The 23,901-nt window shown below is 43.4% G+C and overlaps 1 protein-coding gene across 1 annotated transcript; it reads right to left on the reverse strand.

The window, feature by feature from the left end:
* Window positions 1-13,066: 13,066 nt before the first annotated feature.
* Window positions 13,067-15,334, reverse strand: gas1a (growth arrest-specific 1a). Its single transcript, XM_080852133.1, has one exon. The coding sequence runs from the start codon at window positions 14,759-14,761 to the stop codon at window positions 13,979-13,981; it is 783 nt and encodes a 260-aa protein (XP_080708259.1). The 5' UTR covers window positions 14,762-15,334; the 3' UTR covers window positions 13,067-13,978.
* Window positions 15,335-23,901: the final 8,567 nt, after the last annotated feature.

The raw sequence follows: 23,901 nt of genomic DNA on the forward strand, positions 1-23,901 counted from the left end.
TGCAGTACAATGCAACGCGGGACCCCTAGTCACCCTAGATATTACCCACCAACCAATACCCGGTCTTGATTAATTGCACTTTTATTCATTTTAACACAGATCAGTCATTTCAAGTGCTGGTGATAATAGACACTGTTTGACGAGAACGGTGTTGAGAACATGTAATCCCCTAAAATTATAGAACCATGCGGGTCGCGGCCGGAGAGAAGTGGGATTACGAATTAAGCCTCTGAGAATTAAGGAAAAGGAAACATTTAACAGGACAGAGCTGGATGGCTTTTTCACCCAGCTGTCACCCTTCTTCTGACGGGCGGTGGAGGGCAGCTCGGGAGGAATGTCACTGATCTCACTGGCCGTTTCGCTGCACTCGCGGGGCCGCCAGAGCTGCGAAGCGCCCCCGGGGCCAAATGGAGCCGTGCAAAAATAAACAAAAATTAAAAAAGAAAAACATCTTAAGGAGAAAAACAGGTGCTCTCGAGCCAAAGGGAGCAAAAGGAGGGGGGGATGGTAGGGAGGACAAAATCAAAGGCTGGAAAAGCAAATGTGCATGTCTCCCCTCTGACCCCCCCCCCCTCCCCTCTTCGGGTCTGTTTGGTTAAGAACGTAAGACCAGCTAGAGCTTACAAGTGTTAAAAAAGGGCCTTCCATCCGCTGAGCAGGGAGCAGGGAACAGGGTCTGTGCTGAGCAAGCTTTTTAATGATACTGTTCATGCAGACATGTAGTTCTCACCCAGATCACCCAGAAGTTGATTTTATATTTTTGCGCCATGGGTTTTTACCAAAGTTGACAAAACAGTGAAAGGGTTTTGCTTTTGATCTGACTGTGAGGTAAGATGTTAGAAACCCAATCTCCTGGGGGCTGCAATGCCACTTAACCTCAGATAAACACAGAGGGCAGACTACAGTTACGAATAACTAGCGCGTAATCCTCTGTGGTATTGCATCTGCTTTTGTCCTGCGCCACACCGTGTCAGCAGTGCCCTTGCCCTCTCCTTGTCCCGTATCATAACACGATCTGCAGACGCAAGGGGAAAAATAATTATTGGATGTCCCATAGGGAAAAAGCCATTTCAACAGGTCTGTGCCACAGGTGATGTCAAAACAAACACTAACAATCAAACTCTTAGTATTTGACCCGCAAACGACTTGAGCCCAAGAGGACAGTCCATGTGGTGGTGAACACTTTATCATTAAGTGTACAGTACACGTTTATAGGAACAGGACACAGGGCTAGACAAACAAATGCACAATATACAATGTAAACCCATGTACAAGACCTCTATGGGTGGAATGTCAGGTAGAGTTGGAGGAGAGAGTAGGATGGGCAGCATATGAAGTGTAAATACATTGCCAATTACAAAAGCAGCAGTGATAAAGACCTGAAGAATGACAACAGTGGAATTGCAGTATCAGCAAGAAAAACTTGCCATTGAGGGCAGACTGATGAAACAGAAACTGTGAAGTAAGAGAATAAGACTAGGCCACATCGCAGAGGCTTTCAAGGGGGTTTCCCTACTGAACATAACTATGCCATAGACTGTTGTGATAAAGGAGACCACGCTGAACACTGGAGATCCCAAGCTACAGGATTTTAACTTGAACCATCCCTTCCCAAAAGCAACAAACCAAGCACTAAGAGCTACAGCCAGCTGAATTTGCCGGGCACGAGTTGTGGTTTTTCCCACAGCTGAACTGAGAGACATGCGCACACCATATCAAAACAATTCCCAGAGTCATAATTGCTGCACAAGCCCTGGGTGACTGTAATTAGTTTGTTTGCTTGATGTTGCTTTTCCTTCGCCTGAGGGGGTAGAGAAAACCATTTTATGACACCTCAGAATCAATTAGGCTCTCACCACCTCAAGATTTGTAATTTCGGCTCAAGTGTTTGGATGCATCACACTGCTGTACATAAGGTGCCACACTTTAGGATGTAGAATGGCAAGACGCACTTTCTAAAAAAAAACATTTCAGATAGGTTTGCATGGCTTTATCTGTTTGTAGGAATCAGGAACCAGGAACACTTTCCGGCACAGAATTAGCTCCTTAGATTTCTGTAACATAATTAATGTTGTGTGTTGTGTGCTAATGCGTATTGTTCAAAAGCTCTGCTGCAATCGACAGTGAATGTGTCACATGACGTACAGCTGCAAAAATGTTCTTGTGAGCAAACGTCTTGTCCACCCAACCTTGAGCAAATGTCTTTAATCAAAAGCCACAGCGGAATCTGTAACTTATTCTCCACTTTCTAAAACACTACCAGATTTTCCTGGATGACATCACCACATCTCAAAGGGAGCTGACATGGTCGGGGTACAGGCTAATAAAAAATGTCTGGAGGTAAAGCCTGAGTTATGAGACCCAGAGCCTGAAGCGCTTGAGCAGAGATGCTATCTCAATAGAGGGGCGGGCAAGAAACGAAAGTGACACAAAGTGAAAGATACAACATACTAAACTAAACACACTACCTGGTTTTATGCAGATATCCCCATTAGAAATGGCCACAGAAAAGTCTTATATTCATGTGCAATATGCAGGAAAAATTAATTGGCTTTGTCTATGCTAATATATCATTCTATCCACAGTCTGGTCAAACTACGGGACTTCTCCAAACAAAGCACCCAGGCCATCACAGACACCTATTGTAGCATGTTCCTGGGTAAGCTCAGTTTTTCTGATGTCATGATTTCCCACTCCATCACCACGGAGACGCCCCTGCGAGTCTCAAGCACGTCTGTGCTGGTTGTAATTTTAACTCAATAATGAAATAAAGCAGCCAATACTGTACTGGATCCGGTCCAAAAAGGACAGGGACACACCTGGTCTCAGAACCAGGACCAGCTGTGACAGTCAAAGAAGAAACTCTGGAGCATGTTGTCAGGGACGTTTGATTAAAATTCCTCCAGGAGCCTAATTTTTCCTGGTCTCTTGTCAGGTGCGTGGAGGGGAGGCAGGTTGCATTGCAGACGCAGTAATTGCGTCGGATTCCTCCCCCGTCCTTCATCGGACGCAGTAATGAGGGCTGAGTGAGGGAGGACTTTGGCCGGGGCGGGTGCGGCAGGATCATGGGCCCACGATGAAAGCCAACACCAACCCAGGATAGGAGAAAGGAGAGAGGGAGAGAGAGGGGAATGGGGGTGGAAAGGGGAGAGTAGTGGGTGGGGGAGGGGGGGGGGGGGCTGGTTCGCCAGTCAGGGTTGTCTCCAGGACAACAGGTTCTTTTTCAAAGCCTGATGCAATTTCATTGGAGAGCGTGGGGGGGGGGGGGTTAAAACGTTTCTGTGAAAGCAGCAGCTGTTGTTTCCCCCATTTCTTAGTGCAAGGGCACTCGCCAAAAAACTGATAAGCCAATTCAGGGTTGAGGAGATAAACAGAAATACCAAAAACATGGCTGAGAGCACAGAGAGACAAAGTGTTAATTTATTTAGTGTGTCTGGGCGTGTTGGAAAGCACATCACCTTACAAATAACTTTGAATATAGCAAGACACAAATGTATTTCCTTTCAACGTTACGCCGGCATCTTTAACCATGCATTATCCCTGCCTTTCGCCTTGGTCTTTTAAAGTCGACAACAAGCATTTGTGTTTTCCTTAAGATAGTGCAGCCTCCGGTGTTTCAGTGTGTACCCTCTCATAGTATGTGTAACCACTCGAGTTTCCTCTGTGGGGCTTGGAGAAGAGCCAGCTGGGACCCTTGATCGACAAACAGACAGATTTATTTCAGGCTGAGGTTTTACTCTGTGAAAAGTGATAAATGAAGCATTCTCTGGAGAACTACTTCACACTACAAGAGCCCTTGAGGAGGTATACAGAGGAGAGGTTTTTTTTGCAAAATGAAACAAAGAGTGAAGACAAAAAAACTAAAGAAAGAAAGAAAGTTAAAAAAACTAAAGTAAAAACATTTTCCTTAGCAATCAAACCCGTCTGCAGGGAAGGCCATTTGCGAGCCGGAGCACAGCTATTTTTTTGGCCCGGTACTGAACAGGAAAGGAGGGGAGCGGCGATGCAGCACAGCACAGAGCAGACCAAAGCAGGGCCAGGCCAGGCCGGCGGAGTGGATGAGAGGGGGAGAATGGAGGAAACATATGAACTGGGCCCGGCCTGTCTCACCCCAGAGGACTCAGGCCTGATGCAGCACAGCTGGGCCTGGGAGGCATGCATTCCAGCCGCTTACCTGTCTAGGGTTTCTGGACCAGTGAATGCTTAGTGCTGCTGCCTCGCTCAGGAAGAGTGTGTGTGTGATTGTGTGTGTTTGTGTTTGTGTGTGCGTGTGTGCGTGTGTGCGTGCGTGCGTGCGTGCGTGCGTGCGTGCGTGCGTGCGTGTGTGTGACTATATGTGAGTGACTTAGTGTGTGTGTTTGTGTGGGACCTGTGGAAGTGCATACATGTATAACTGGAAGTGCATATGCATGTACCGTTTGTGTATGCAAATGCGAATTTATGGAGAAGACAGCTGTCTCAGCTTGTCTGTGTTGGAGATGCATGTTTGTGTATCTGTGTGTATGCTGCATGTCTATGTGTCTGTGTGCGTTTTTGTGTGTGTATGTTTGTATGTTGCGTGTCTACCCATCTGTGTGAGTGTGTGTGCATGCCGGCACCAGTCCACCTCCACAGCCCCTCCACCACCACCCGTGCCCCCAGCCCTGCCTGTGTCATTCCCAGCCGGTGGTGGAGCCTCCATGCATCCCAGGCCTGTAATCTCACCCGCACCCTCTGACCCCTCTCCCAGCCGGGGCCCAGCCTGCGCGACTTGATGTATCGCCAGAGAAAGAGAGGTCAATCTGGCATTTATGGTTGACTGAAAAACAACTCTCTGGGAGTACCCTTTTAGAAAAAGAGAAAAAGAAAAAGGAACTGGTTTCATTGATTCAAAATTTTGTGACTGGAATTGTCTCTCTTAAGGCAAATTAACAGTGCACAAACAAGAAGCCCTCGGATAGGAGACAAAGCAGTGCTTAGCAACATGAGGTGTCAATTAATGCACTGTTAACAAGTCTTTATAGAGGGAAGATCAAGGGTTTTAAGTCAATGAGCTGCCCTCAAACATTTGGCTTGAGACAAGGGGCAAATGGGCGGCCTCTATTTGAGTGACAAGGGTTCAATTAGGACTTCACAATGCTATGCAACTATAATGGTCGCCAGTGGGTACAGTGCTGTGCAGTGTGTTAACCTCACTCCTGTCACCTTAACAGCCAGAAGTTAGCACCCATGGGTTAAAGTCTCCTTGCTAGCATGCCCGCCTCCCATGTGAATTCGAGTGCATAATGGTGCTTGTGCACACAATGTAGGTTACACCAGTTAAGCTAGCAACTAAGTGCGAAAAAGAGCTAATGTAGTGGCAGCCCAACACTAGATCTGGGCTACAATTATTTTCAGAATCAGTAGAAATTAAACTGGATCCATCTTTCCCATACACACTCAACTGCCCCTCCAAAAAGGCACATGTGTATAAATGTACACACACACAAATATCATGTGATTTTCCAGTTGTGAAGAAAATGAACAATCCTGGGAAAAAAGTCCCCTTCAGGTTTTTGTAGAGCAGTACAATGGCTCTCAACTCTGTGCATTGCATTCATTACTTACTCTGAAGGCCCATTTGTGTTGGCTTTACAAAGCCACTTAAACTCACGCAGCAATTTAACATATTTATAACCTCTGACTCTTTCTCTGTTTTTTTCTCTCTCTCTTTATCTATCCATCTCTCTCTCTCTCTCTCTCTCTCCTCTCAGACTGTACCGAGCTCCCACTTCAAGCCTGGGGTGCCGTAGCATACCCCTTCACCCAGATGAAAAGAGAAAACATAAAGGAGGAAATGAATGTGTGAAGGATGAATACTCTCAAGACAACAACTGGGTGCAATTTGGCCCATGGCCCTCGAGGTCAGGTTAATAGAGTGACACCCCCGGCCCCCATTGAGTGGATGGGAGACTATTAACTCTTAACAACTCCCCGGCTTTGAGTGGAGTGGGGGTTTGGGGTGGGGAGGTGTTCATTATTTATTCTCTCATAGCACTTCTTTTTCTCTTCTTTTTTCCATCCTTTCATTCATTGAGTTTGTAGTGCTTGTTGCAGTGAGGTTAGTGTTCCATTGTTCCATCTATTTTCTCTCCCTCTCTCTCTTTTCTCTCTCTCTTCGTTAATCATACCAAACATCGCTGTTCATGAGCGCACTATTGTTGTTCTTGTTCACGTGACATAAACATCCTCATAGACGTGTGGCTGTAAAACCTTTGAAGGTTTTTAGGATTATGAAAGGTAAATTGACGGTCTGCAAAGGACAGGGGTTGCTCTGGGGCAGGGGGCTGAAAGATTTTACTCACCAAAGATAATCAAATATGCATCTCGGTATAGCAAAGCAGAAAGCAAGTCCTTTTTAGGTGAAACTCGACACTTGGTCTTGAACTGATCATTCCTCATCCTAGCAATAAACTGTTGAGCTTGGAGCCATGTTGGGTCTGTATTGTTTATGACTTCTTCAGAGCAGGCTGCATCAAATTCCTGTTCCCTCTGATACCCATAAACTGAGCCAGAGGACTTGCAGAGCTGAAGAACATCCTCACAATATATCTGACCTAGTTTGACCCAAACATGGCTGACTAAAGAAACCCAGGATATGTTCATGACAGAGATAAAGATCACATCAGAGACAACTATCTTAAATACAATTTAGAATTAGATAAAGGAAAAAGACCATCTGACACTGTGAACTGTGAGTGAACCGAGGGTTACAAAAGTGGCACATTAAGACGGTTTACTCCTCTGTGTTGAAAAATTATCCTCCCTGGATGAGTTGCACTCTGTTAGAGAGAAAATAGAGAGTGACACTTAACAAAACGATATTTCAACCATTTGAGATTCATCAGCTTTACACCATGCAACACTTGTTGGATGTTTCAATGCGTCTTTAAACAGAGCTTCACAAATGTCAGTCTCAATTTACATTGTGAGTCTCTTGGGGAAATGCAAAGGATGGGTGGGGGTGGGGGGGTTATCAATAAGAAATGAGAGGGGCATGTTTCTTTAAGACAAGACTATAAATCGTGCTGGTCACCTCCTCCTTTTCGAAGCGGCTCGACGCAGACTGAGTTTCCCTTCTGGGTCAGCGGAGCCATTGAAGTTTTAATGGTCTGCCACGGCCGATTACACCACACAGCTGTCCTGGCACCGTGGAAATTAAGTTATGCCCCGTGTCAGCAAGTTTTGTGTTTTTCCTCTCTTTCCCTTTCTTTTTCTCTCTCTCTCTTTCTTTCTCCGTCTCTCTCTCTGCCCCCTCTTCTGTTATTGCCGGCGGTCCTCTTCTCTTCCCCTGGAGAGGCGCGTTGAGGGGTTGCAGTGAAGAGGGGGGCCCGGCTGTTGTATTCTCTGTTGGTAAATAGAACTAATGGCCAAGAGCCGTTCCCCAAAGTGGCTTTGTCCCTTCATCATGGAGAGCTCCTTCATTGAGTCTACGTTACCACAACCATCCCCCGCCCACTCACACCAATACCACTTGAAAATAATAAAAACCCTATCACATTCTCTGGAAGCCTCCACTTCCTCCAAGACCATATCTCAGATGGAATTCCCTCACACAGCCCCATCCCCCCCCCCCCCCCCACACTCATCAGGCTCCGATATCCCCTTCACCACCCTTCCCCCCCTTCCCAGTGTTTTGGGGCTCCTGCAGTTTCTCGCTCCAGCCTCCCCTCCCCTCTTCTCCAGCATTCCTGCGCGAGAGTTGGCTGTTTCTGCTTGTCTGTGGGAAGGTTTGTTTGTCTGTCCTGTGGTTTGCGGCAGAGAGGATCCAGCCCGTTCCGGAGGGTGTGAGATGGGTAAGTGACAGCAATGTCACTTGCCTCATAGGCACTGAGGCAAAGCATGGCACTGAAGTACTACACCTTTAACCCTTAGTGTGCCAATAAGACTACACAAGCATCACATATGTAAGCTGGGGTCATACAGGGTAAGGGCTGGTGGAGTTAACTAGTTCTTTCATTTCAGATCATGTTTGGACATTCTGACTCATGACTAAATGAATGAAACTCCTCACCACATCATCTAGCCTCAAATCACTTGGCACTCTTGGTAATGGCTACAAATTAAATTAAATAGCATTATTGCAAAAAATGATTCACTAGCCAATTTTTTTAACGTATTATTTAGCTTATTACTCGTCCGTGGGTCAGCTTTTTAAGAAGGCTTCCTGAAGATAGGGTTTGTTTTTTTAACAACAGTCTACTTTATCTTTTATCATCTGCAGCTCACAAGATCACAACAGGCAGCCTCCTTCACCTCTTGTCCTCCTGAGCCCTGCTGGTCTGGAGCCCCCTGCCACCCCTCCTCTATTCTCGCCATTGCCTGTCACATGAATTATATGGCCGCTGCTTTTGGGAAAAGGGGAACGCACTTCCCCCAACAAAAAAAAAGAAACACCTCTTAGAGATCACCTCATTATTCAGCCCTCTCTCCTCTAGCCTGTGTGAAAACAAGCAGCCAAACTTTTTCACCAGCAATTGTTCCAACCACTGGGCCTGATAGTGGCTGAAAAAAAACTTCTCCCCTCCCCCACGTTATGCCGATTACTGGACTATTGTGGAAATAACTAGCTCCTGGGAGAGTGCTATGCGTCGCGGTCTCAAGTTACTCTATTCAGTGGGTGTTTTGAATTCTTAAAAATGGAGCATACTGAGTTGTTGATTTCTTTTTCTGAATTAGAGATAACGTATCAACTTCAAAGAGCTGGCAGTAAATATGCTCTGTCATTTAGACCCTTCAAACAGATCAGCTGATAGAGCATCCGAGATCAGGGTAGGATTAATTCACCAGTCAGATGCATGATGGTGCTAGCAGTGCTATGAGCTAGTGGTGTAGTTCCCAAGGAACGAAACACAACACTGGAAGGCACTTTGGATAAATGTCTGCTAAATCTCTATACGCCCTGTGATTAGGGCTAATCACAAGGGAATACTTAAGGACAGGATTAGAAAATTATTTTCCAGGGGAAGTTTCCCCAAACTATTTAATTTAGAGAAGGGGGGGTGGGGTGCTTTAGTGGGATTTGTGTACTTTGTATTAGGAGGTCCTTAGTCATTATTTATTGCTTCCAGAGGAAACGGCGACTTTTCTTTATGTAATGTAGTGAGTGTAAATAATAAAGAATGTGTATTGTACATTAATAATAGTTTGGGCTGCTGATTGACCTAATTTTCCTTATGACTCGATGCCTGATATCATAGAATTAAAGACATCAGTCTTAAAACGGGTAAACTGAACTTCTCACGGCCAGGTCACTAGTAGGACACTTTTACTATCCGTGTTTAGTCCCAGCATTGGCCCTTTAGTTTGGGCATGAGCTTTGTGAGTCCCTCCAGCAACTCTACCTCAGGTGTGAGTTCGCCCGCTTTGTGCTGGTGGTAATCCCACAGATCTGAACCCCTCAGGAGCAGAGATCCAGGTCCTTTTACTCATTTCAAAGGGTTGTGAACTCACCAGAGGTCTTAGGTGATGGAATCAAAGTGGCAGCTCGGATCGGCGGGGGAAAAGAGAAATCGGATTTGGGGCCTCAAGGCCATGGCTGGAAAAAGGACCAGTTTGAAAGAGTAATCCTAAAAATGACTACTTTCATTTGTAACAATTCAGTGGTTTTTACCTATTTTAGAAGAGAGCGCAAATGAAGGGGTAGTCGTGATTATAAATATGGGCACAAAGAAATGCCAGAATGAACGTGGCAGGCCTGTTCGCCTAACGACACAGTTGCCTTAGGAGTAGAGCATAAAAAAAACATAAAACAATCAAACAACTCTTAGATGTTTGTGCTAATGAACACAAGAGACGTGTCCATACACATACATAAAAAGACTAGGACCCGGGAACCACTGAGGGCCCCTCTCTGCCAAACCTCATTCTGTCAAATTCCCAATGTTAACTTTAAAGGATTATTCCTAAATCCCATCAAATGAACTTTCCATCTCAGTGCGCACTCCTAAGTTTCAGCCATACCAACTGTCCAGCCGTTTCTCCATCAGTTACTGAGTAATGAGTCAATGAACGGAGGCCAAAAAACATATGCCGCGAGAGTAAGGCAGCAATCTCACCTCATTGTGTGAGTCAGACACAAAAAAAAAACTATAGGGCCCCTAAACTAACCTAGAGCTGCTATAGAGCATCTATTAAGGGAGTAGGCAGGAGTCTTGGAATTATGATGTGGCATTATAATGAAAATCTGGCCCATGCTGAAAGGTACTGTGTAGATTTTCCATATTTCAGCTTGGTAAAATGGTTCTCTACTCCCCGGCCCGTGCCAGGAGTTAATTGAAAACATTTCATAGGGGAAAGTCAAGTTAGGGGACCTTAAAAACTGCAATTCCTCATTATTCAAAAGAATAATAAATCAGATATGCATCTATTAAAGTTGGGTCACACTTTTTTTAACCCACAGTGGCTCTTTTGGTTGATGTGTTTTGCTGTATATAGCTTTGTGCTTTAAGTCCCTGCTGGTAGAACCGTGGTGGACGTTCTGCGAGTTGGATAATGTTGCCTTTCTTTGTTTAGGTAAGCTGCTGGCCTAAGTAATCTCTGTAATTGGCCTGTCATCAGGCCCTGGAGCCCACTGCACGTTTTCATCCCTGAAACACACTGGAGCTGGATGTTACAGGCCTAACGATGAGCAAGCCGTTTACAAAGTGCCAGATCCATTTTTTAAATAGCTACTCTTGAAGCGCAGGCCGAGCCATGCAAATTGTGCAATTGGGGTTGAGTAAAAGTGAGCTGCTAAGACAGACCATATGTTCATTTTGTGCAGCGCAAGAGGGGCTACAATGTGACGCCGAAACAGAGGAGCTCAGGCAGAATTGATGGTAAAGATACCTTTCACATTCAAAGACCTGGAACACAAACAGGCTCAACCGTTTTGTAAACCATGTTCACTCTACTATGCAATGATGAAGTGACCCCCTGCTACAGCTGAGAGGGAGGGAGACTATGGCTGTTTTTTCTCCTTCCTTTTATTATTTTTCTTTCTTTCTGTCTTTCTTTGTTTCTTTCTTTCTTTTCCTTTCATGAGGGAAAGGGTGTTATGGATGTGACTTGCTCATCACAGGATCCTTGTTAAGTCATGAATCTTTGCACTATGGCAACCACTTTAGAACATACCGGAAGTTGGTCCTGTGTTGTTTATCACATATGCAGGACCTAAGATATTCATCATACAAAAACAAAATTACAGTTTACAGTTGTGTAAATCCATCTGTTATGTTACACTTTATTTTTCGGGACACCCCCCTCCCCTCCAAGTTGGATGCGTTGAAAATTAATTATTTTTGATAATATTGGAATTGATATTTTGGTGTCATTTTCGTTCTGCTTGGTTCTCCATTCAGTCTTCTTTCCCACAAAAAATTCACACAACACACTTTTCTTAAGGAGCAGAAGGAATAAAGGGAGAGAGAGAGAGAGCGAGAGAGAAAGAATGGTTTTCCTCCTATAGGAGTATGCGCAGAGACTCCACGGCAGACAAGGGCCCACATGGAGGGATGTGTGGACCAGGGGCCAGAAGATCGTTCCCACATGCTTCCCTGCGGCTTCGCACTGAAGAGGTGTCAGCGAGCCTGAAAGAATGAAGTGGCTGTGCATTGTGCGGCTGAACCATTATGTGCTTAACATTACCATGACAAAAGTGCCACTCGACTTCTCCTCGAATCATTCAGCTGGAGGGCCCTTGTCCCCGGCTCTAATAAAACATTTTGCAGCAACCATCCGATTTTAAGTCCCCATCCGATTAAGAGTGGAAGAGTGCGGCCTGAGTTCCACAAGTAAAAAAAAAAAAAGACAACATGGTGCAAAGCAACGCAATGAAACGGCGAGCACACAAATAAGGAGGCTAAAGCAATCAAACACAGCATTCATCAGAGAACTGTAAGCCCTCAATCCTTATCATGGATCTCCTTGGAGGGAAATGTTTCCCCACCAATCACCATTGTGACACAGCTCATATTAACCTCAGTAAAGCTGCATGGTTAACACTACAGTATAAGTGCTACACTGACAATGTTTCATGATACATTAGCATTAGCAAGTTTTTCCATAAGCTATACAAAACTCTCGTGTTGCTGCACTGCTTTAGAGTTGGACAGTGGGGACGTGGCATTGTACTCAGGCTCATGTGTACACATCTCTTCTTCCTCACGGCACATGTAGAGTGAACTCAAACCAGCATGGAGCTCGGTGGCCAGCCTTGTTTCTCACATGTTTAAATAACAATGAACCCTACTCTCCTCAAACTGTTGACTATTTGAGGGGGGACCCCTGTCTCATGGCAAGGGGGAGGGGGGGAGTTGATTTATCTCAGACAGATGCGTTTGACAACAGCTAGTTAAATCAAGGCCCACTTTATGGTGGTAGTTAATTATTAGTTCAGCTGTTCAGCTAGGAGCCAATCGTCCCAGCAATATCTTTACCATAATTCACCTGGCTGGAAAAATGGTGTCAGGGAAAATCACTGCAATGAAGGGAGAGGGGTTTTAAAAATGGACCCATCAGTGAAAGAGCAGCACCTCCCCTGAACATGGTTTAATATGCTGAATGTATCAACAAGCGTGAGTGACTGAATACTGAGGGCAAGTGAAGAATGTGTTCTGGCGCAACGTAATCAATCTTCACTTTCTGCGTGCTACCGACTGCCTTTTCGGGATAGCAGGGCCATAGTGGCAGCTATTTGTGGTGATGGTGCTAAGTAAGGCCTTTAAGTAAACACAGTGATTGAAAAATAAATAAACGCCTGTCTGTCTTGGCCCAGTCAGCATGTGAACACCCCAGGGAAAAGCACTCCCTTTTGTGTCTAATGTTCTAAAAATACCCAAATGTCAAAGTTTATTCCTTCGGCAAACACTTCTATTTACAAAGTCAAGTGTATCAGCACTTAAAGCTGCTTACGAGGCCCATTATTTATCTAAACTCCTTACTACTGAGGCTAGTGTCTTTTGAAGCTAGATTAGCCAAGATAACTGATCCACACCCTTTCACATCACAGAATTTCCCTACAACACAGAACTGCACACACAAGGATAGATTTCTGTCATTTCTCTTTTATGCCTTCTATAAAAGTACATCATTGAGGCAGTCATACAGTGGATTTAGACATTTCTACACAGTGAATAATTCATCTTTGATAACATAATTAAAAGATTCTCTGAAAATCTATATAATACACTGTACAGTATTTTTTTTAGGAAAATAATACACCAATACCTACTTTCCCTTTACAACCGGAATACTTTTTTGCCTTTTTCTTTCACTGTTTGGTACACTACGTGTGCAGTGATTTCTTTATACAACATATATTTATAAATGACTTTATTGTACCTTAAATGGATTTTTGAATCTATCTGTAATTCATTCCAGCATTTAATAGACTAAAGCGATGCCACCTGGCCACTTAAAAATCAACGCCAACTTTATAGAAAAATACATATTCTTTTTAAAACACTAGTCCCATAATGGCAGTGCACAGCTTTATGATTAAAACTTGCATTGATAAATCTCTATGTAGCCAATCAAAATAAAATAATTTCTGCACACACTTGTCCAAGGCAACATTTGTGTACAGTGTGACAAATGCGACTTACACGCTTTCTCTTAGAACACAAACACGTAGATGACACAAACCTCTAGTATACTTTAAGGCAGTAGTGTTAGACCAAGCTTAAGTTTTTGGTAGCCACGTCGTTATTGTGATATCAGACAATTTGCGTTAAAATAAATACTGTGACATACTGACAAGGCATGTTTTCCCTGGCCCAAAACAGTTACACTTGCATAGACAATCACAGCGTGTTGGAAGTTAACCCCACCGCATAATCTTATATTTGACCAACCAGTCTTAGAAAGCTTACTACGCAGTCTACTCTTTGGAACCGAATGCATTAGACAGTTGTATATTTGAAGACAAGACACTTTCCCTCCAGCCAACAACAGTCTGAGCAAGTTATTAACTTGTGCATCAGAGAAACGGCAGAAGAACCAAGATGGATGCCACCAGAGTCAAAACACTCTGCGCACTCAGTGAGCAACCAGTGTCTACATCAGGAATCCTGATGTCTTCTTCAATAACATCTTCGTCGTCGTCGTCGTGGTCTCCACTACCACCCTCGTCATCCAAAGGTGGTGAGTCGAAGCAAAGGTTTTTCATATTAACTTTAATGAACTCACATATAGTCCTTTCTGTTCCATCGCACACGCAGGTATCCAAGCTTTGAGCCTTGGGTATCTTTCGCATTTGAGCAATCACATTTCGACAAGCGTTCGTACAGATTGCTCCACTGAAAAGTTTGCCACAGTGGATTAAATAATCACCCATGGCGCTTCGGCATTGGGTGTCTCTCTCGCATTGGCGCCGTGCTTCTGTGCACCCCATGTTGCTAGTTTTAGGCAGGCAAGGCTCGATAGAGCGTTTGGTCTTCTTGCATCTTTCATCTGAGTCACAGCTACAGTCCTCCAGGGCTGGCCCGTTTCTGGTAAGATTGAGTTGCACTAAAGAGGAGATGCAGTGACTTGGACACTTCCTCCTCTGCCCGGTCAATATAGGTTCACATGCGTAAATATATTGTTCATACGCATACAAACAGTCTGCTTCATTTTGACAGTTCAATATAGCTTGCCAGCATATTAATCGGCGGCCGTGAGCTGGGGAGGCTATACATAAATAGCTGAAAAACATAACTATGCAGCCGAAGGGCCATAGATGTTTGTAGGCGCTCTGTGCTAAACCGGCAAAAGTTGCCATTGCGACGGCTGCAGAGTTGCGCTAACCGTTGAGTCCGTATGACACATGCGTGTGTTATATATCCATTGTCTCCATTTTAATCAAAGCCTCCCTTGATACATAGTTTTGCTGTAGTTATTGAATCTGTCGATTTTGTTTTGCTGGTGAACTCAGACAGAGTCCTCCGTTGCGCTTCTAGAACGTGTTGTTAAATTCCGGTAATGCTCCAAAATGAGTCAAACACGAAAAATAAGTGCCAAAAGAGACAAATAAAACAGAATCTTTACTTCACCAAACCACGGTGATGTGGCCTCGGTTAGAAAGGCGTCTCATGGTCTTCAATAGTCCGGGCTCGGCAGTCAGGGCTTCTAGGCAAACAGCCCAAGTGCTGTCCTCCTCAGTCCTCCACAAGTACGGGACCGTGCACACTCTGATGTAAGTCACGCTCACTAACAAATCCCGATGCTCTCTCTTTGATTATAAAGAACCAACCTTACGTTCGCGGGTATACGCTAATTATCCGCCATTAAGTATGGATGAGAGGCAAACAAATAGTGTAGAAAAACAGCAACGCTCTGGTTCGCATACTGGCCCCTTTTTCACTCTCTCATTTGTCTTTATCCACTCTACTCTCTTGCCGAAATGTTACGGGTTCCTATTGGTTGCACCATATGTTGTTGTAACTCTCTACGTTGGTCATTGGGCGGGAATATGGAGGTGGGGCGGGCCCCTACAAAGTGAGGGGGGAGAGCGGTAAAACTTTGAGAAAGAAAATATCAGTGGCTGTATTGCCTTCGTGATGCTGAGTAAGACTTAAGTATTAAAGTTAAAGGCTGCACCGTTTCAAGTGTACCTCATCTTTTCATAGGGTGGAATATACAAAGGGATAACTGGGTTATACTTCAATAATAATTGAATTAAATGACAGAACTGGCACTTTGGCTGCACAGTGGGTAAAAGTCAAGTCCTTAAACAACAATCTACAACTGGTTTATCGTTGTTGATAATGTAACCCTAAGTCATGTAGGTACTGTAGGTAGGTCTAACACACATACAAGCTTATTGACACAGAGAATCAGAGAAGACCTTCTGGTGGACAGTCATCATAGAAAAAGGGAAAATTAGTCAGAGCTTAGGAGGAGTAAATACTGTCTTTCATTTTGGATAAAATAATGTGCAGTCATTGCTGTAGTACTGGCCATCTTAGAAGCCATCTTCCCATATACTTACTTGCTGAGGAGTCACATTCAACAACTGGTAAAGACATCCACCGTCCAGTGTCATTTCTGCCATTTGCTTGATCCATTTGTTAGGCAAGAACGAATTTTACTTTTGAAAATGATCCTTTCTAGCAAAGGGCCCTTTATTTCAGTACAATAGAAACTAACAGTCTGAGCCAGCACCAAAGCCAGTCATCACTGACTGTCAATATGAATTGTGCCTGTGCACGTCAAAATTGTAGCCTGCACAAGTGGAAACTGATATTGTGCAAGTTCTCACTGAACACAAAAAGGCTGTTTGCTGCAGACACTTATGATAGGGGTTCAGGTGGCACAAAGGAAGAGGGGGGTCTCTGTTTCAAACAGCGTACTGATCTCAGGAATGTACCTTTAGGCCAAAGCAGTGAAGCTCCAGCAAAAACAATGCACTCAATGTCAGTTACGGATGGCCAAAGCTGACATTGTTGGGGCTTCCTCGAGATCGCACCGGTCCAGAATGATGAATGCACGGAATTCAATACTCCAACAGTCAGTCAAGTGGCAAATACTGGAGACAACAACTTTAGATTAAAGACAACATTTAATTCATCATTGTTCAGTTCTTTTTTTGTAACACATGCTCTGGTTTAAAAAAGGCTATGTGTTGTTTAGTAGTATTTGTGAATACAAAAAAGAGTGTCAGTATTTTCTCTTACTTCAAGAAATGGGTTGAAGTTCAGAGAAACACTTAAACAAAAAAACTATTTTCTTTGGCAGCATTGGAGTGTATGTCCCAGATGTGTATAATAAGAAAGCTGTATGCCATTACTTTGATGGAGCCATTAAGTGTGCGTTCATGCTGCAATAATGCAATTAAAGGACAAACACGCTGAAGTCACTTACATTAAAAATCTCCCCTGCTGATAATGACAAAAAAAAAAAAAAAAAAAAAAAAAAAAAAACAGTTTTACCAAGAGATTCTATAGTCTTGACTTTTTTGTAATATCATGCTTTACCACTCCTAGGCAGCCGAAGGCTTGATGTCTGTTGGAGAGGAGCCGGTTTAGTTTTGGACAATACTGAGGAATGGAACCACTTAAATGTAAATGATTTCATACACAAAGGGGATGTTTTTTTTGTCAACACAGCATTTAAGGAGGGCCTTTTTTCATTTCATGTCTGAGGTCTTCTAGAAAAGACCTAGATGTCCACAAATTGCTTGTTCTGATGATGAATGTACCTAAATGTAACTGGACAAAATTTACGAGGTACCAGTTACAAAGAAATTAAATTGTTAAAATGGTTTGTACCTGCGTATTAGGATGAATAAATGTATATTTTCAATATTAAATAGATTTATATAGTTCCAAGGATATGTAAGGTGTTAACAACCAACCAATGTTAAACAGTGTCCTGTGTGTTTTATGTGTTTAGGGTTTGTTTCAAAGTGAATTGATTGCAGTATTGCCAAGTGTTCTTTCTACCCCTCTCTCTATCTCTATGTCTCTCTTTCACACACACACACACACAAACACACACACACACACACACACACACACACACCCTATTTGTGTATGTTTGCGAAAGAAAATATTTCAATTCAGGAAATGAGTCTACAGGAACTATCCATTTATATGGATATGGAACTTCCTTTTTGAGACGCTTAGGGAAACAGATAATGACCTGAAATGATAAGTTAATTGAAAACTTGCCATAATTTAGAGGTCCTCTTTTTCCGAAGCGCTTCCTGGCATCTATACAGTCCCTCTATCTCTCTTTCTCTCCCTTCCTCTCCCGAGGATGTGTTTATTTAATTCTCACTTTGGGGTTTCCAGAAGTCTCCAGTCATTGTTTAATTGACTGTGGAAGCAAGTGAAGGGAGTGTAAGCCTGCTTTTTTTTTTTGATGTCATTGTCCTGTGAGGAGGGACTCTGACGTTTGAAGTCAGTGATCCATTGAAAAGGTCCTGTGACCTGAGGCTATGGAGATCAGTGCTGATCAGCTCAACTGAGGATTCCCACAGCTATTAGATTTACCAACAAACCTAAAGAGAGAGACTTCACTCGCCATTGTTCTCCTGTTATCTTTTATCACAGCAGCTTGGCCACTGAGGTTACAATTCCACTTGCCTGAACTGAGCTCCAATATGGCATTAACTTAAAAAATATACAATATTTATACAAAATATATGTTGTGATATTGATATCAATGCTAACATTTGTAACATTTAACATTCCTCCATGTTTCTCAAATGACTTCAGTCACATTCAGGGAGGACTCTTAATCTAAACTGGCTCCTAATCATTGGGTCATGACTTGAATGTCTCAACAGATGACCATGACAAGAGACTTCACTACACACTTGAGCCATGGGGCAACGAAAAAACAAAACAAAAAAACATTCTTTGAGCTTTTCCCAGAGCAAGTCATTAATGTGCTCTCCACACTTCTTCGTCCCCAAGGTTCATGCTATTGAAATTATATGCTTGTCCTTCCTTGTGGAGAGACAGCTGCAGTTGGTCTCAGTGCGGATCTGTCCTCCTGCAGCTGTTGTTCCTGGTATGGGTGTCTAATCAAGCTGTTAATGTCAGTGTGCGCAAGCAGGATTGATATGCCCGTTCAGATCGTTGGTGATATTTCCTGTGCTAAAGGCTTCCAGTCTCAGGAATAAGAGATTAAATGGGACTGGATTACACGTCTGGATTAGATATTATCTGGCAATGTAGCAATGGACTGAAAGTCTGGATTAGACATTATCTGGCAATGTAGCAATGGACTAAATAATGCCGCTGAAAATGCATAGTAACCTTGGATAATGTATATCATTGTTTTTTTATTCTACTTTAGGCAAACATTCTTAAATTGCTGTCCAAAGCGTTCCCTAGCTGATAGCTGAGGGTAGTTCTTTAGTCTGTATCCTGTTGAGCTGTTGCAGCAATGAATCAAGCGGGCGACTCAATCAAACTGTTTTGTTTTACAGTGCAGTGGGGAGGACTGTTGCTGCATCTTTCCCCGGTCATGAGAGACAGTGGGTAGGGAGGAGGCAACCTGCTGAGTGTGTTTGAGACTCGGGGGCACGTCAAACCCACCAGCTGTTACAACACATGAGAGTGTGCCTCACCATTCTACAGAGGAGCCTATTTATACAGGCCCAAGGTCCTGTCATACCACCGCCAATGAGCAAATACCATAAGTGCACATGGCCAATAAAGACGTTTCCTTTTGCAGACATGTGACCTTAATCCACTAAACATGGAACACAGCAAGAAAGAATTTAACAACAGAAGAACACAACAAAGCAAAACTGTAAAATAAGTGTCACCGCAAAACATTCCGCATACCAGATCTGTTGTGAATCAGGCTTTTGGTGTGTTATGCCTCTCTCAATTAAGTGACATTTTGTCATCAAACATCTGTCGACTCGGCAGCTTGTGTCTTCACCATTTTGTATTGCTGATTAGGATCTATGAAGAAACCCACAAATATGAAGCCAATGAATGCAAACACTGACTATGTAACAGTCATATGGATAGGCATTGGTTACCAGTGAGATTACTTTCAGTTTCTATAATTCCTTCACTGAGCTGATTTATTACGGTAAAGAGAGGCTTGGCATGCAGAAGCTGACCATTTACACCCACACTGTAATTAAGTCCAGACATGATCTTAAACAGAGCCCTTGCATGATATCTAACGGGGAAAAAAACATTCACACCCCTCCCACTAAACACACATCTCATTATTTATATCACTGGCATCCAAAGGTATGTTGATAAGACCCCCATCAAGTGGATATGTGAGGTGTGTGGATCAGTATTTGGTCACTGTAAGTGCTGTGGCATTTGGACTCTCATGCCTGAACAAAAAAAATCCCTCCTATGTAGAACTGGCAGTTATCCAGGCCCCATCACCAATTAGAGAGATTTGGGCTAAAGAAAGCTCACAGGTCACTGATAAGTCAGCCCACCTCCCATTCTTTTGCCCTATCACCTCACTGCGGCAAACGGTCGGTTCCAAAGACGTAAGGGAGGGCAACGCAGGGAGGGGAAGGGAGGGCAACCCTGGCATGTCCCACGCAGTTGGCGCGTTCTTGAAACCACAGTGTCCAGAGGCCACTTCACGCAAGCGTAAACTGTGTATTTAAAAAGCCGTCATTGTGGGACTAACACTGACCGGAGCTGTAGGTTGTTAGAATAACTGAATGACACAATGGTTTCTTCTTTAAATAAACAGATGTGGGTAGGTTGTTAAAACTTGAGTCTCTTTTTTCCCTCTCTCTCTCTCTCACTCTCTCGCTCTCTTTCCTTTCCTCCGATCCCATCTGTGAGTGCTTTTACTCTTTTTTTTCCCTCCACTCTTTCTCCCTCCTCATCTTGCTCTCCTCTGCAGAAGCGAGGGTCTGTTTTTTGGTGGAGCGGAGCAGAGCAGAGCAGCTGGCGAGCACAGACTACCCTCTATTCCAGCCCCTCTAGTGAGATGATATCTGCCGTCTACTCAGGCCCCTTAATTGCATGTCATTCCGGACTCCTGGAAGGAGAGAGCAGGACCCCCCCCCCACCCCCACCCCCCCCCCCCCCCCCCCCCCCCCATCCTCCCACGGTCAGCACTCAACAGCAGCAGTGGCAGCACATGCAGAGGAAATGGGGCTCCCTCCGTATCAGCCCGCCACCCCCCAACCCCCCTGGCATCACATACTCAGCACCAGATTAGGCTGCCATTAACTTCCCATTGGGGGGCGTGTCTACGTTTGGACATTCATTTTTTTTTTAAACCTCTTTTTATTGAGAAATATAGATTGTAAAAAGATACACATCAGTACAGTTACATGAGTTTTTTCTTTTTCTTACACATAAAACACCCCCCTCCCAGCCCACCCCATCCCACCCCGACTGGACTAAATAAGAAAATAAAATGTAACAATACAGACAATTGTAAAGGAAAAGTATATTCGGAATTGCAACAGGAATACACACATACGATTTCCGTGAAGGATGACACGCTCTCAAAACTGTATCATGAAACACCATAGTGGAAACTATAGCCAGATGTTTAGGCTCTATCTAAAGTTACTTGAATATAGAGGGGGGCAGTCACTCCTCTGGAGTCAACCAGGATGTCGGACATTCATTTTTTTGTTTGTAATTTTGTCATTGGACATCAAAAATGACACTGCCATATTGGACATTTTGAAGGTCTGTGTTTCCCTGAGTCAGTGAATGTTGTTCATTCTATTCTCTGGTTATAAGTTATATTAGTAGTCCTGTATAGTTTCATAGTTGAGTTTGCACATTTTGCAAGCTGTGTGTTTCTTTAAAGTTACCAACTCACTTTGTGGCCATTGCTTTAGTGATTAGCCGACTAGCCAGCTGGATTGTTTCTAGTCACTGGAGTTGGCTTGTTGGGTGTAACACATTTTTTCAGAAGAATAGTTTTATTTAGCTAGCAAGGTAAATCTTCCAGCATGAATAGGTGGCTCATTAAAAACAGGCACCCTCAACTCTGCCTGCTGCCTCCACGATTGAGCCCAGCACAGAGCAAAGTGTTACTACCTGAGTGTCCTCAGCCAACTTCTATCCTCTACAAAATCCAGACACACCATCCTCCAGCTCTGCCGTGTCCACTCTTGTCTATAAAATGGATATCCGATCCCAGCCAATTTGAAGAAGTTATCCCATGTTACAAAATTGGATGCTGTAATTGTATTCCTTTCCCCCTCCCCTCTACAAATTAAACTATGCCCTTGTTTACATACCCTTTTTATGAAAAAGCAACATTGCTGTTGGTATCCACCTAATTAATCCAAATGCCCACACTGATATGACATCCTAGTAATACCTGTGCTTGCCATTATGGACAGGCTTTTTAAAAACGTCCTTACAAATAACTCATCATTAGTCCTTGGATGACCGGTTAGTGACCAAATTGGTGGTGGTGGTGGGGGTATATCAAAATGTGGACTTACATACCTAAAAGCAGCAGAACAGGTACAGTATGTAAGTTGACTCATTTTAAAGATAGGTGTAGGCCAGCAATTGGTCAGGAAAAATGAATAAATGAATGACGTAACATCTGAGTCTTCCTGGAAGAACTTGCGCTATAGAACCATTTATATGCTGTGTGTGTGTGTGTGTGTGTGTGTGTGTGTGTGTGTGTGTGTGTGTGTGTGTGTGCGTGTGCGTGTGCATGTGCATGTGGTTATTTACGTATTAAACACAGGGAGAGAGTGAGATGTTCATGATTTTTATTAAAGTGGAATTGTGTCATTCAGTGGGAAACACAGGCAGTCAGTTTAACGATAATATGAACTATTTGTGTGTCAGAGAGAGTGAGAGAAAGAGAAGATACAGGAAGATAAATCTTTTTCTGGGATTTTGTGAGGCTGTAAAGTCTTTTGTGATACATCAGTCGTGTTAAAATGAAGACCTGCATCATACTGTCATCTATTTAATTACCAGGTCACTGCATAAGTAATTGCTCGTCCAGATATACAGACATGTAGTCAGCAAGGCATCAAAACATTTCTGTGGTGTCTGCTGACTTAAAGTCAGAATACAATACTAAGTTCTTCATTGTTTTGATTGTGTTCAAAACTCTGTGCTCTCCCATGTGTTTGTGCACTGGCCCTGGCATACACATGCCCAGTCATAAGCAAAAGAACAACTCTTCTTTCACTAGCATTGAATTAGCATGAACACCAATAACTCTGTAATTATTGTCATTAGACTCAGAAAATAAATCATAATGGTCCATTGTTAGATTTTCCCAAGAGCATTTTACATCGTCCCTCCCAAAACAGTTTGGCTTAAGCATCTTCTTGTGGTTCTTTTTCTCAGTCCACTGGTTGCGGTTTGGACTAGACAGAGAATAACCCCAGCATTGTTTCCAGTTATAAAGAAGCTTTTGGAAAATAATATCACAGATGAAATGAGACAATACTGTGGGGTTAAATCGTTCAATAGCACGACAGGAGAAACTCAGAAAGACATTTGTCATCAAAAATTGCTAGCTGCATCTTTTTTCAATAATGCTGGGCATCAAATGTACAGTTGACGAAAGCTGAATATCTTTGCTGCTGAGTGTGCACGACTGACTAGATGAGGCAGCCCCTCAATTAAAAGAGGATTGCAGCATCAGGTGACACTGGGCTATCTGCACAGTCAGAATGCATCTCCCCCTCTCCTCTCCACTTGGCACAGGGCAGATCTGAAGAAACACAGAGGCAGGATCCTTCAAAGAATGCATTGAAAACGTTATTGTAATATAGACATCAGTTGCACATGAATGAGATGTGTTAAATGAACAAAGCCTTTCACATTCAGTTTACAAGATGTATTTTGGTAGCTTTCAATACGAAACTTAACCTGCTAATTCCAGTGAAATTGGAAACTAAGGGTACACCAAATGGGTGCGATAGATGACTTAATCTAATCATGTACCTGCAATATTATAGTGTTATAATGGTTTTGTAAGCTGGCACATTTTAAGCACAATCTTATAATTTATTTTTAGAAATGATATGTTCTGAAACGGCACCATTCAGAAGCATTCATTACTTTAAGAAAGCAGAACAATGGAACCACTGAGATCTTGAGCATTACCAATATGGTCATGGTGGTAATAAAGTATGCAAAGCATTTCAAAGCAAAAGACACTGCCCATGAACTGTATTGGTATCTACAAATGACTAACAGAAACAAGCACATGGCAAAACTAGCATGTCAGTTGGATAGATGTTTTCAAGAGAAAGAAGACTAGTTTTTGCAATTCCAATGTTGACTGACCCTTTAGGATTGACCAGGTCTGTGTTCCAGCACTGTCAGATACTGTCAGACATGCCTGTCCATCACACCTCCATCACCCAAATACTAAACTGTAGCTTATTCCACGGCGCTGACTTAGAACAATGCTTTGACCTTGTGCTAGAACGTGTTGCAGGCCCACCAAGTTCAGCTTCTCTTGTGT

This window comes from Sprattus sprattus, assembly GCF_963457725.1.
Source record: "Sprattus sprattus genome assembly, chromosome: 15".
Lineage (NCBI taxonomy): Eukaryota > Metazoa > Chordata > Actinopteri > Clupeiformes > Clupeidae > Sprattus > Sprattus sprattus.

What these genes read in the sequence shown, in the direction of transcription:
- gas1a (XM_080852133.1), bottom strand. Translation starts at nt 14,761, where the DNA reads ATGGCAACTTTTGCCGGTTTAGCACAGAGCGCCTACAAACATCTATGG.